The following is a 13,294-nucleotide window of genomic DNA, read 5'->3' on the forward strand; positions in this document are numbered from 1 at the left end:
AAACCAGCGGAGACTATTGAGACACAGCCTAGGATACATTCTAAACATAGAGAATGCCTGCTCGGTCCCCATCAGTTCAGTTCTTTATGACAAGGACAACAACACACAGAGTGTAGCGATATCATTCTAATCATAACCAGGTAACATTCTCCCTCCGCCTGTTCGCTGCCTCTACCACCACTGCCTGACTGCTCCCAGCTTTGTCCTCATGTAAATGTCTGCTAGGTGTCTTTCTCTCTCCAAATGTCATCCGTGGCTTCTACACAAACAAAAGGCGAGCCTTGCTCCATCCCCTCGCTCTGACTGGGTCTTAGCCAGCGATTAAATCTTCCACAATGCCTGTTTGGTCTCTGTGGACGTTGAGCCTTTATGGTTCCTTTGATTTGGACCTTTTGTTTGTTGTAATAGTGTGGGGAGTGGAGGCAGCGGTGTTGGGTAAACAGTAAGACTATGGTGTCTGTCTACAGAATGGATGTGTCGTCGTTGTCGCACCTGTGTTGTAATCAATCTCTTTAGCTATGTAACGGTACTTTTCAAGGAAGGCCTCGTACCCTTGCCTCCTTTCCTTCATGCTCACCACTCTAGAGCTCTATCCCCACTCTCATTGGTCTCTACCAGAATACTTCAGGGCTCAATAAACCAGCGGTCCATTTTGATGGCATCAATTAAAAGTTGAGTGAGAGAGAATGTTCCATAATGGATATAGTATGTCATCGCACATTCCAATTACAAAATAATCAAGAATCCTCTCATTCTCCAGTGTGATGTAGTGTTCCTCCATGATGGTTCACACAGCCAACACCTCATTCCATTCCTCTCTGTCTGTCGTTCTCTCTCTCTCCAGCCGAAACCTGGATTACTGAAGAACAATAGGCAGATGCAGTGGGCAGGAGGGCTCTCACAAAGGAGAGACTTACCATGCGGCTTATGCCACGATAAAGGTGGGCACAGACGTCAAGGGGTTCTCAATGTTGGAATACCCCTTCCACAAAAACAGCAGCTTTCTCACATGGTTGCCTCCACAGAGAAGAGAATTGCCCAGATTCAAGCCAATAGCCTGACCTTGCCAACAGAAGCATGAAACTCTACTATAAACCCTTACCTGCCAATACAGCACTGGAACCCATGTGAGGCCATTGATGGCAGCCGTATTGCCTTCCTCCATGCAGCAGTGAGAAACAATGATGCATCTGAGTAGGACAGTTACTGCACATGTCCCTAGTCTACACTGCTGTGAGCGGCCTGAGGATCCTCTGACATTAGAGCGACAGCACTTCACAACAAAAGAGACAGTTAGAGGATCAGTTTACTGGTTTAATTCACAGAGACAATGATACAAGTTGAAAAGAGTGAATAGGGAGAATACGGTGAAATAAATAGAGGAAGGGTTTATATAACTACCGTAAGACGATAGTGACTTTAGCTGCACACACGTCATCAGTCAACTTCATTTAAATACATAAATTACACATACAATATAGTTTATTGATCAGATAAGTAGTTCACATTAGTCTTCAAAATTTGAGTCAATATTGCATTTGAATATTTTAGGAAAGTCATTGTTTAAATTGCAACCACCTTTGACAATAGGAAGATTGCATTCTGGTCTCTTATTAAAACAGATGGCCTACAGGTGTGAAAGACATCCTACCTACATCATATCCCATGTAACTGTCAATTTGTGAATTAAATGGCATTATGACTGAGTTCATCATAATCATTATTATTTTTTAATCTAATGATTTAATGTGATACTGATTGTGACAATCATAGCATCTTTTTCACAAATAATGCGTAACCTCTTATAATTTAGGCAATTTCATGCCACTAATCGAGTGGGATGAATCCTGCTTGCAAATAGTTTACTATGTATATTTGATCATACCCCTTCTGTCTGTGGTTGACCAACATAGATAGATCAATCAATCTACCTATCAGAATTGTGTGATCTTATTTCATCTTTAGAAAATAATTTCATGTGAAAAGTGAGAAACAATTTCTATGTTAATTATTTGATTATCTGAGATGATAGGTTGATCATTTAGCTATGTGGCGGGTAGAGAACCTCAGACAAGATGTTTCTCACGTCTGGTATAATTTTGTGATTCTCTCGGTACCAACTGATCCCCTGCAGAAAATGCGTGGCTTTTCAGATGCAATGAAGTTTAATTTCAAATCCAGGTGATGACCAAAGATCTCCCGCCTCACTGAATGAACTAAGTCAAATGTTAGCATGCAGTTACGCAGAAGGTCAGCCAGTTTGGCTGCAATCGTGAAACGATTTTAAGAGCTTGCCAGAAATGTACAATAACATGGAAAGAGGCACATTTCATGACATTAAGAGAAATGTTAAGGTTAATTTCTGTACAAATCATAAGCGTCAAAAGTAAAAGTAGAAAAGCAAAAGTAGAAAGCGGTCCAGGAAAGCACTAACAAACAAAGTCCATTAGCCAGTAAAACAAGAGAAAGAAATCAAAATGAGGTAATTTAAACCAACAAGTAATGTAAAAAAATAAAAAATAAAAATCATAATCATATATCACAGATTCACCTGAAAACGTTCCAGTTTAATTGTATTGCAGAGTTTTCCATTGGAAAAATCCAGAATGAGCAACAAGAGTATATCCCATTCCGAGGGTTGGCCATAGCTTCCTAAAAGGCTTGAAGGAATGTTGGGAAGGGGAAAAGCTCCAGGAGGGAGATCAAGAGGAGCTCCGCAGCAGGTTGGACGGCAGACCTAGGTCAATACACTAGAGTTGCACTTCATTTAGTTTGCCTGCTACAACGGAACCAATGGAATAGTCTCAAAAGGGAAAACTCTGAGCTAAAGCAAGCACACCACGAATACTATTGGACGGAAGGTATTTGACCCAGGTCTTGTAGGCAGCGACATCATCACCATCTCTAGACTCAGTTGGAGAACAACATGTTGTCTTTGTATCTGTGTCCCTGAGAGAACTCTACAGCTCTAAACAGGACGAGACAGGGCTTAGAAGTCTCAGGTCACAGCTTTACGGTCTCATGGCTTTGTGGTCATGGTTGAACTGAACCACTGGTTGAACTGAACCAGTGTTATCTGAAGGCCGTGGCGCTCACAAATTGGTCTCATCCCAGGTGGGGTCGTTCATGTTCTTCAACACTTTCCTCACAATCTTCTCCAGCTCTTTCCGCGCCCGCTGTTCCTCCTCCATAGTCCTCCTCATCCTCTTGTTGTCCTTGTGGGGGGGACAACAAAGAGAGTGTTGGAAGGTATGTCCTGCAGAGCTATGGAGGGTGTAGACTTGTGTTCCAGCCCAGCACTAAAGCAACCGATTCAACTCAGTCAACTTCTCACCAAGACCTCAATTAGATGTACACTCACCAAACACTTTGTTAGGATCACTATACTAATACTGGTTAGGGCCTCCCTTTGCTCAAAAAAAAAAAATCTAAATTCTTCGTGGCATTAATTCCACAAGATGATGGAAACATTCCTTTGAGATTCTGGTCCATGATGACATGATTGCGTCACGTAATACTGGCACCTGAGTTTTCAGGTGCACTTTCAAGCTGTGAATCTCCCGTTCTACCACATTCCAAAGGTGTTCTATTGGATTCTATTGGTGTTCTATCACATTCAGATCCAGTGACTGGGCCACAGAAGACCACGGTACTCATTGTCATGTTCATGAAACCAGTTTGAGACGACTTTTGCTTCGCAACATTGTCATTGTCAACACTGCATTATCATGCTGGAAGTAGCCATTAGAACATGGGTACATTGTGGCCATGAAGGGATGCACATGGTCAGTAAAAAAATATTCAAATAGACTGTGGTATTCAAGCGATGATTGACAGGCCCAAGAAAAAGTGTGCCAAGAAAACATTCCCCACACCATTACACCACTTGAATGAATGAGAAGGTGTACAGGTGTTCCTAATAAAGTGCTCGGTGAGTGTATCTGGGGTGTTAGTGCTGGGTTGGATCTAAAGCCTGAACACCCTGTAACAGCGTAACGCTATGGGACCAGGGATGTTGACCACTGGGCCTTGAGGAGAAGAGGACTACTGTATGAAGGCTCACCTGTTTCAGCTCCTGTACTTCATCCTTCAGGCCATACACTGTGTCCACCAGACTCCTGAGACAAACCAGAGGTTATTCAACCCAACCACAACACGCTACCAACCCCCCGATAAAGCCCATTCAACCACTTTTCACATGTGTGAAAACTAAGCAGATAAAACCAGGGGTAAATTCTCAGAACCAAGAGATTAGTCATAAGAACACGGTTCTCCTCACTTCTCCTCAATCACAGTCTGGCCGTTGCTCTTGGTCTCCTCCACGATGATCTTCTCCTCCTCAGGGAAGAGCACCAGCAGAGCAGACTCCTTCTTGGAACCTGGTAAACAACCAGAGAGGCGACAAGTCAGAGGTCAGAGTTCAGTGGATCACAGGTGGGATGGCTGGCTGGCTGACTCTGCTGACTGATTGATTGGCTGGCTGGCTGGCTGACTGGCTGGCTGGCTGGCTGGCTGGCTGACTCTGCTGACTGATTGATTGGCTAGCTGGCTAGTTGTACATTGTACTGCATGACTGACCAGTGTGGTCGGAGGGGTGACCTCGCAGATAGGTTAAGAGGAGAGGAGAGAAGGACATGGAGGGATTTATGCTCTGGAGAATATCACACAACCGCTTAGGGTTCAATTCCCACTGGGAGCATCTATACTGAGAAATGTATGTATGCACTCACTGCAATGTAAGTCGCTTTGGATAAAAGTGTCAGCTAAATGGCAGGGTATGTATATTACAAAAGGAGAATCCTGAACTGCGTTTTTATTCTCTTCCAATCCTGCACTCCTCATGGATTTAAAACGCATGGACTGGGGTAATACATATTGTGGCACCACTCTAGTCTAGTCCAACTCCTACACTAATCTATGTTGTAAATCCATGGGGTGGAGTAAGCAAATGCACACTTCAGGGAGAAGGCTATAGAAATAGAAACTCAGCCAGAGTCCCATCTACTGCAGTAGGACTAAGGTAGGTGTGGTAGGAACATTTCACCTGCCAACCCAAGTCAGTCTCATCTTGACCTATGGCAATTCAATTGATGCAGCATAATGGCAAGTTCTTTGAAACTCATAATGGCTCAGAATAGAGAATAGAACAGAACAGATGGGAGGTTGAGCAGTTCTTCTCTTTGTGTTGGCGGGAGGGGTCATGGGTTGTGATCAGAGAGTTTATGGGCTTTTTCAATTTCTCCTCTTGTGTTTCTCTAGGAGGCAAGGATGGCTTGAGGATAAGATCCACGTCACCACAAGACCCTTTTGACACAATGCCAGCGTCTTTCCAAACCAACTGAAGGAGGAGGAGCGGGGTGTTAAGGTTCTGATGGGAGATATAGCAGAAGGAGCAACAGGTAGCCCTTACGAGAGACGGAACCGGTCCTGTAACTATGGGCGGTCCAAACACTGTCATAATCCGAGTCTTCTGATACGTCGGACCATGGCTCAGCCCCTCGAGACACACTGATACGGCAGCCTGTAGAGTCCACACTGGACCGGTCAACATCGGCCAGCACGTGGTTATGCATCAAATCAGTACCCTGCCATGCTGGGGGTGGGTTAAACCATATGGAATGGGAACAGGGGAATGGGTCAAACCATACGGAACGGGGGGGAATGGGTCAAACCATATGGAATGGGAACAGGGGAATGGGTCAAACCATACGGAATGGGGGGAACGGATCAAACCATATGGAATGGGAACAGGGGAATGGGTCAAACAATTCAGAATTGGTATATGGGTGTGGGTCAAACCATACAAAATGGGGGTGGGAGGATAATACAAAATAGGAAGGGTGGGTTGTTGAGGGAGGCGTTTATAATTATATATGGTTTTTTTAAAATGTGGAATAAATGGATAGAGAGAAGACACACAGTGTGGTGGGAGGTATAGAAAGAAATGGTCCAAACCAATAAGACGACGAGGAGGAACAGAACGGACAGAATAGCGCAAGGGAGAGAAAGAGGAAGAAAGAACATTGTTAAAAGAGAGTTAAGAAACAAAAGACATAGAACAAACTATGATTAACAATGACCTACAGTACATGTAGTCACTACAGCAGAAAACTGCATATTATCAAGATAATTAATTAAGATAATTAATTTGTGTAAAGGCATTGAGAGCCAAGCTGACACAGATTGAATAAAGAACTATTCCATTTGTAGAGAACCAGAAGGCAGTAAAGCTGCTCTCCAACCTCCTACTGGGATGTTAACTAGGCCTCACGTTAGTACAAAAACAACAACAGACAGGTAAAAGTACAACAAAGACAATTGCAGTCTAAACTGTAGCACCATAAATATACAGTTTCTCCATATACATTTTGGGAGAATTTTTGTTATTTACCAAAGCATATTCAAGTTACAGTTATATAATGAATATGGGCTTAAAGTAAAGACTCTCAACTTTAATTTGAGGGTATTCACATCCGAATTGGATTGGGAATTACAGCTCTTTAATATAGCTCCCTCTTTTTCAAGGGACCAAAATAATTGGACAATTTACTCAAAAGTTGTTTCATGGACCTGTGTGGGCTATTCCTTTGTTATCAATTAAGCAGGTAAAAGGGTTGATTCCAAGTGTGGCATTTGCATTTAGAAGCTGTTGCTCTGAACGCACAACATGTGGCTAACAGAGCTCTCAATGCAAGTGAAACAGGCCATCAATAGGCTGCAAAAACAAAAGAAAATCCATCCGAGAGATAGCGGGAACATTAGGAGTGTCCAAATCAACAGTTTGGTACATTCTGAGAAAAAAATTATGCCCTGGTGAGCTCAGCACCATAAAAAGGCCTGGACGTCCATGGAAGACAACAGTGGTGGATGATCACAGGATCCTTTACATCAGGGGTCCCCAAACTACGGCCCGCGGGCCGAACACGGCCCACCCCCACACTTGGACCGGCCCTTTGAACAACGTGTAATTTCTAACTGCAATTGCGGCATTGCGCCGACGTGGTGGCGGGGGCGCTGTTTCGCAAATAATTGGAAATAAATTTCCACCATAAATTGATGCAGAAAGGGCACAAATTGCATCTAAATTCACCAGAATGCAAGAAATTAAGTGTTTGATGCTCGTTTAAGGACCCCCAGACAGCCCTGCTTCATGGGTCCCCCCGTGTATGATGAGGGTCCTCCCTCAAGTATCAGACTGTAAAACTGATTATATTTCATTGACATATCACTATAGGTATAAATTCCATCCAAATTCAACTGTTTAGACTTTGTTTGCATCCACCAGTGCTCTCCTGCGCGCAATTGCTTTGCGCAACCGCCTCCATTCCACTCCGTTCCATATTATTTTATGTTAGAGACCAACCCAGGCCCCCCATCACAGAAAGGAAAAATTATGTGGCCCTCACAGAAAAAAGTTTGGGGACCCCTGCTTTACATGGTAAAGAAAAACCCCTTCACAACATCCAGCCAAGTGAAGAACAGAACCAGGAGGTAGGCATATCATTATCAAAGTCTACCATAAAGAGAAGACTTCACAAGAGCAAATACACAAGGTCCAAGCCATTCATAAGCCTCAAGAATAGAAAGGCCAGATTGGACTTTGCCAAAATACATTTAAAAAAGCCAGCCCAGTTCTGGAAAAGTTTTCTTTGAACAGATGAAACTAAGATCAACCTGTATAGAGCATGCATTTCACTTGCTGAAGACAAAACTAAAGGCAGAAAGACCCACGAACAAACAACAACTGAAGACAGCTAAGTATTAAAAATGAATATTTTATTTATGATTATGTTAATTTGTCCAATTATATTTGAACCCCTGAACATTGGGGACTGTGTATAAAAAGTAGCAATTTCTAAACGTTTCATACAATATTATTGCTCAACCCCTTGAAATAAAGCTAAAAGTCTGCACTTCAATTGTTTCTTGATTGTTTCATTTCAAATCCATTGTGGTGCCATACAGAGCCAAAGTTATGGCAATTATGTCACTGTCCAAATATTTCCGGACCTAACTGTATACTCTCTACAAGTATTTTGGGTCAGGGGACAAGGAGGTGGACTCTATACGTGTTTTCTGGCATTGTAGTCTTGTTTGATTTGATTGTGTGTCATTCTTTGTGTGTTTATATGTGAGTGTATGTGTGTGTGTGTGTGTGTGTGTGTGTGTGTGTGTGTGTGTCTCTGTAGACTTACTTGAGTTGAGTGTCTGCCGTGTTTTAGCACTAGTGCAGTAGGCCTCAATCACTTTAAAGATCTGGGCATCCTCCTCTAAAGCTGCCGTACCTGTGGTGGGGGGTGGGGGCGGTGGAGAGAGAAAGAGAGAGAAAGACAGGAGAGGATAAGAGCAGGGAGTGAAAGACAGGTCCATGTTAATCTTTTGCTAGACCCTTGTTGTTTTTTCATTTGTAAAAGCAAGTTTGTTGAGATGTATGATCTCATTAACATGTGAGCCTCAGACCTACTTTTCCTGACAGTAAAGTCCTCTTCTGAAGGTTTCCTCTCAGGCTTACGCTTGGGGAGCAGCTTCTTCATACTCTTAGGACTTTTACTTAGATCCTGGGTGAGAGAGAGAGGGAGAGAGAGAAGTGAGAATCATGCCTTGTTAATACTAGAACAGCCGTGCCTTTTTTACCTACTAAAAGAGCCGCCTCGGGGGGTAAAAAAAAAACTACGTATTTACAATGCTCAAGCTGCAATTTACACACAACGACCACTAGTTGGCTGCTTGTAAATGAACCTGCTTGTAAATGAACCTGCTTCCTACACAGAAAAACGGCTAAATAGCTTTATATTAGCTTATCCTGATGTGATTTCGAAAATGTAAGGATACTGGGTGGTAGAATGCACATATCTAGGAAAAGTCATGAAAGGAGGGTCCTGAAATTTGATTTAACCAGATGTTTTTTTTTTTAAAGGTACTCACAGGTCAAATGACCCCTTAAGGCTGATTAAGTGTTAAGGTGTGTGTATGGAACTCTAAAGCCCAATTTATGCTTCTGCGTCGAATTTACGCGCGGCTACGCCGTAGCATACGCAAGGGCTCTCCTAATTTATACTTCTGCGTCGCGTTGATCCGCTCCGTTGGAACGGTGTACTCAGTGGCATAATCGCGATTTTACTTGTTATGCTTGTTGTAAAGAAAATGTCCATAATGCATTGAAATGACATTAAACTAAGATAATACGATGGTTATCATATAAAATCAAATCTTTATTAATAAGTAATTACAGAAAAGGTAAATTACATTTCTGTCATGGCTTCCGCATTCCTACGAGAGAGTCGGAATGTGACGCAACTAAGCGGACCAATCATAGTTATTATAGATAACTTTACATTAAATATGTCTATCATAAATATAATTTAAACCCAACGAACAGCCATGGGGCTCCCTGTAACTACCGTATTTTCCGGACTATAAGTCGCGCTTTTTCTCATAGTTTGGCTGGTCCTGCGACTTATAGTCAGGTGCGACTTATATATCAATATATATAATTTCATACTGACTGACATGAACCAAGGAGTAAACATTACCGTCTACAGCCGACAGAGGGCGCTCTGGGCCGCTCTGGGCTTGTGACAACTATATGCTGCTCCTATACCCCTGAAGAAATTATCTAAAACATTAGCATGTTGAAGCTAAGCAAACGGTAGCATGGTGAACTTGCTTACTGGTAACGTGCTTGTTGGACTCGCTGGCTTGTTATGTTAATTTAGCCTATTCAGCCTCCCAGGCTTTATGCTATTGTGTTGCTGAATAACTGTTAATGTGTTATGTTAACATACCTGACTTCTATTCAGCCTGTTGTTCTGTGTGCTATTGTGTAGTTGAATAAACTTGCCTTTCCAGATTAAATGTCTGTTCTTGGATTTTGTGAAATATATTTCTAAATAAATGCGACTTATAGTCCAGTGCGACTTATGTATGTTTTTTTCCTCTTAATGTCGCATTTTTTGACTGATGCGACTTATACTCCGGAGCGACTTATTGTCCGGAAAAAACGGTAATAATTTATTTCTAAATAAACAGGATTGTACATCTCGTAAATGTGAATCGCGCTCCTTATAGGAAGGCTGTGCCTGACGCTTCCATAGGGCGCTCCGTTGGAACGGTGTTATGCTTGTTGTAAATAAAAGTTCTATGATGCATTGAAATGACATTAAACTAAGATAATACGATGGTCATCATAATTTTTCAAATCTTTATTAATAAGTAATTACAGAAAAAGTAAATGACATGTTGTAGGCTGTGGGCCTACGCAAGCAACGGCGTAGCCTACGCCGTCGATTTTACTCAGAAGCATAAATTGGGCTTAAGTGTGTGTGTGTGTATGTCTTCTTCGCGCAAGGGTCGTGCTCTGTACTTTACCTCTTTATAGCAGAGAGCAGCGGAGGGCCGGAGGGGGGGTGCGGGGCGCAGGCAGCTCAGGCTCCAGGGCTGGGGCGTGTTGGGGGGCTCCAGTGGCCCCCACATCAGAGAGCAGTGAGGAGCTCCGTGGGAGGAGGGGTGGGGCAGGGTGTGGTAGGCAGGGGCCGCCGTCCCTCCCCCCCGGCTCTCTGAGTGCCTGGAGGGGGTCAGGGGGTGGGAGGGCAGCTGGAGAGAGGGGAGGAGGAGAAGGACATAGGGATGGTGAGGGAGAAGGAGAGAGAGACAGATTGGGGGGGGTTGGATAGAGGGAGAAGAAAATAGAGAACATATCAGATCAAAATAGTACTGCATTGATTTTATTTCCTTGTATGCAGGGATACTACAGCAACTGAAGAGACAGTACATCCAAACTGAAGTGAGAGAAGGACAGGAGGGGTGAGGGGTGTTACCGTATGACAGGGGATGGACTGGGGTTTGACAGTGGGCATGGTCAGAGAGGGTGTGTGTTTGGTCTGGCACTGCAGATGCTCCATCCACTCCTGCAGGTCCTGCTGGTTATTGCACACCACCTGCATCCGCTCACACTGGCTGCCTGTAGTGTGAGCAATGCATATGTGCACGTACACACACACACACAGACACACACACACACACACACACACACACACACACACACACACACACACACAGACAGACACACGCACAGTCTCAAGATAGCAATACGCTTGAATTGAGGTGATGCACCATAGTTACCTACCAGATATAACAAAGTTACCTACCAGATATTTCAAAAGCGTTTTTGGCATTCTCCCCATCTTCTATCCTTGAGATGATCATCCCTGTCAATGGCAGCTTCCCCTTCAAAGGAATCAGAAAGAATGTGTCAGAAACCTTCATAAACAACAATACGACAAAGCAATACAATGAATCTACAAAAAAGGAGAGAGAGAGAGAAGGACAAGTACCTGGTAGATGAATCCACTCATCCTAAGGCTGGCAGACAACATGAGGAGAACATGAGGGAAGAGTAGGAGGTAGCGTTCACTCTTCTCCTGCAGGGTATATACAGGAATCTTGAGGTTAATTTCAATACCTTTCTAAGACTTTTTAAAGACCTTGTCAATATTTTTCCAGACCTCACCGCCACTTCGAGTTGCAACCGTTTACATCAGTGACACCTTTAACTTAACAGTTTTAGTTTGCAATAGACTAGACCACTATCATACAACAGAATTTCCGGTTCATCTTAGTTTTTTAATAAAACTAATAAAATCACGAACGTTTACTAAAAGTTTTTAGGACTCAAACTCTTTGGACAGAGTCTAATTCAGAAAAATACCTACAAAATTCAAGACCTCATAAAATCGTGATAAGACTTTTTAATACTTATTAAGGGTCTTGATTTTCCCAAAATGTATTTATCAACTTTTAATACTTTTCAAGACACCGCGGATACCCTGTCCTGGCGCACGCACACGCACACACACACACACACACACACACACACACACACACACACACACACACACACACACAGAGAGAATATGCCAGGGTCATTATGACAGAACAACCTATGGTATTCAGTGTTTCCTCCAGGAATTTTTACAATGGTGGCGGGTAGCGTTGACCGCGCGCGCATGAAACGCGCACGCGCACTCAAAACAACGACGTAATTTCAGCCAAAACTCGAGGATGGCCCAAAAAAATAAAATGTTTTCCCGTACTTCTCCCGTGTGTCTCTTATTGTCTGTGTCTGCATGTTTTTCCAGCATGTAATTCTGTTGTCAATAAAAAATTCGTCTCCCCTTCTTTTCATTATCATTATGGAGGCTTTATGGTTGTTGTAACTATTATGGGAAGCGGTTGACACAGTAGCCGCTTTTCGTGTACGCTGCAGTGGATCCCTTCACAACGCAGAAGAAAGAGGAGAGAGAAAACATTGTCAATGTGCAGGGAAGAATCATGTATCAGCAGGGTTCAACAGTAACGCTTGCCTGGGGCAAGTAAAAAAATTCGCCGGGTTTGTTTGCGCGAGCCCGAAGACGCTGCTGGATCCTGGATCTGTTTACCTGTGTGCAGGAAGAAAAACAGACGGAGCAGGCGCCAGACCAGACTAGATGATTGTGGAGTGAAGAGATTATTAAAGCGTACGCGATGCGACGGGTGATCGACAAGCACGTACACTTTCATAATATCTTCACTCCACGATCATCTAGTCTGGTCTGGCGCCTGCTCCGTGTTCTTCCTGCACACCGATGCACAGATCCAGGATCCAGCACCGTCGTCGCGCATATTGTAACATTTGGCGGTCCGCCACGATGAAATGCATGTAGAGGAAACACTGGTATTACAGTACCTGGAACCAGGCATACAGGTCAAATAGAGGCACTTAGGTCTTAGAACTGAAGAACTTACATTAATTTTAAAACATGAAAATGGGAACATCTTCACAGTCACCTTTGCTATCATATTGTCATAATAAGTGAAATTGTTGTCCACCAGCGAAATGATGGTAATGTTATCGTTGGTGTCCAGCATGTTCACAGTTAGTTTGTAAAGACTTTTAAATGACCGTTTAAATTAACTGATTTCCGAAAAGCTCTATGACGTTGAAACCAGAGTGCTCTGAAATCAGAGGAGATGTTCAAACTGAATTCACGAACGCACCCGTAATAATAAAGCTTACTCTAGCTTATAGGCTTATAGGGGAGCTGTGGACCACTGTGTGGGACATGTAGTGAAGGTTCTGATGTTACCTGGCTAGCATGGTTCTGGACCAGTGTGTGGGACATGTAGAGAACCGGGCCTAGGGTTCTGATGTCCTCTCCCTCCCATCGCCTGATGGACTCAGTCAGGATCTGCAGCTCCAGCTCCTTACGCTTCCTCACCTCCTGACACTGCGCCTGTCGTCACAGAGACAAACACA

General features: G+C 43.4%; 1 protein-coding gene across 2 annotated transcripts in view; it reads right to left on the minus strand.

The window, feature by feature from the left end:
- Positions 1-1,898: 1,898 nt before the first annotated feature.
- Positions 1,899-13,294, minus strand: part of arhgef7b (Rho guanine nucleotide exchange factor (GEF) 7b) — a gene marked incomplete at its 5' end in the record, with an annotated part of 33,426 nt that continues 22,030 nt past the window's right edge. The window contains 11 exons of one of the 2 annotated variants that reach the window (XM_080525838.1): positions 1,899-3,215; positions 4,064-4,118; positions 4,280-4,379; positions 5,411-5,593; positions 8,196-8,285; positions 8,465-8,558; positions 10,369-10,593; positions 10,818-10,956; positions 11,144-11,226; positions 11,334-11,420; positions 13,125-13,271. In XM_080525838.1, coding sequence (XP_080381964.1) covers positions 3,093-3,215; positions 4,064-4,118; positions 4,280-4,379; positions 5,411-5,593; positions 8,196-8,285; positions 8,465-8,558; positions 10,369-10,593; positions 10,818-10,956; positions 11,144-11,226; positions 11,334-11,420; positions 13,125-13,271 — 1,326 coding nt within the window. In that variant the 3' untranslated portion in view covers positions 1,899-3,092. The remainder of the gene's footprint in view (positions 3,216-4,063; positions 4,119-4,279; positions 4,380-5,410; positions 5,594-8,195; positions 8,286-8,464; positions 8,559-10,368; positions 10,594-10,817; positions 10,957-11,143; positions 11,227-11,333; positions 11,421-13,124; positions 13,272-13,294) is intronic. The other variant, XM_080525839.1, reaches the window with a different exon arrangement.

Source organism: Nansenia antarctica (genome assembly GCF_963989245.1).
Source record: "Nansenia antarctica genome assembly, chromosome: 3".
Classification (NCBI taxonomy): Eukaryota; Metazoa; Chordata; class Actinopteri; order Argentiniformes; family Microstomatidae; genus Nansenia; species Nansenia antarctica.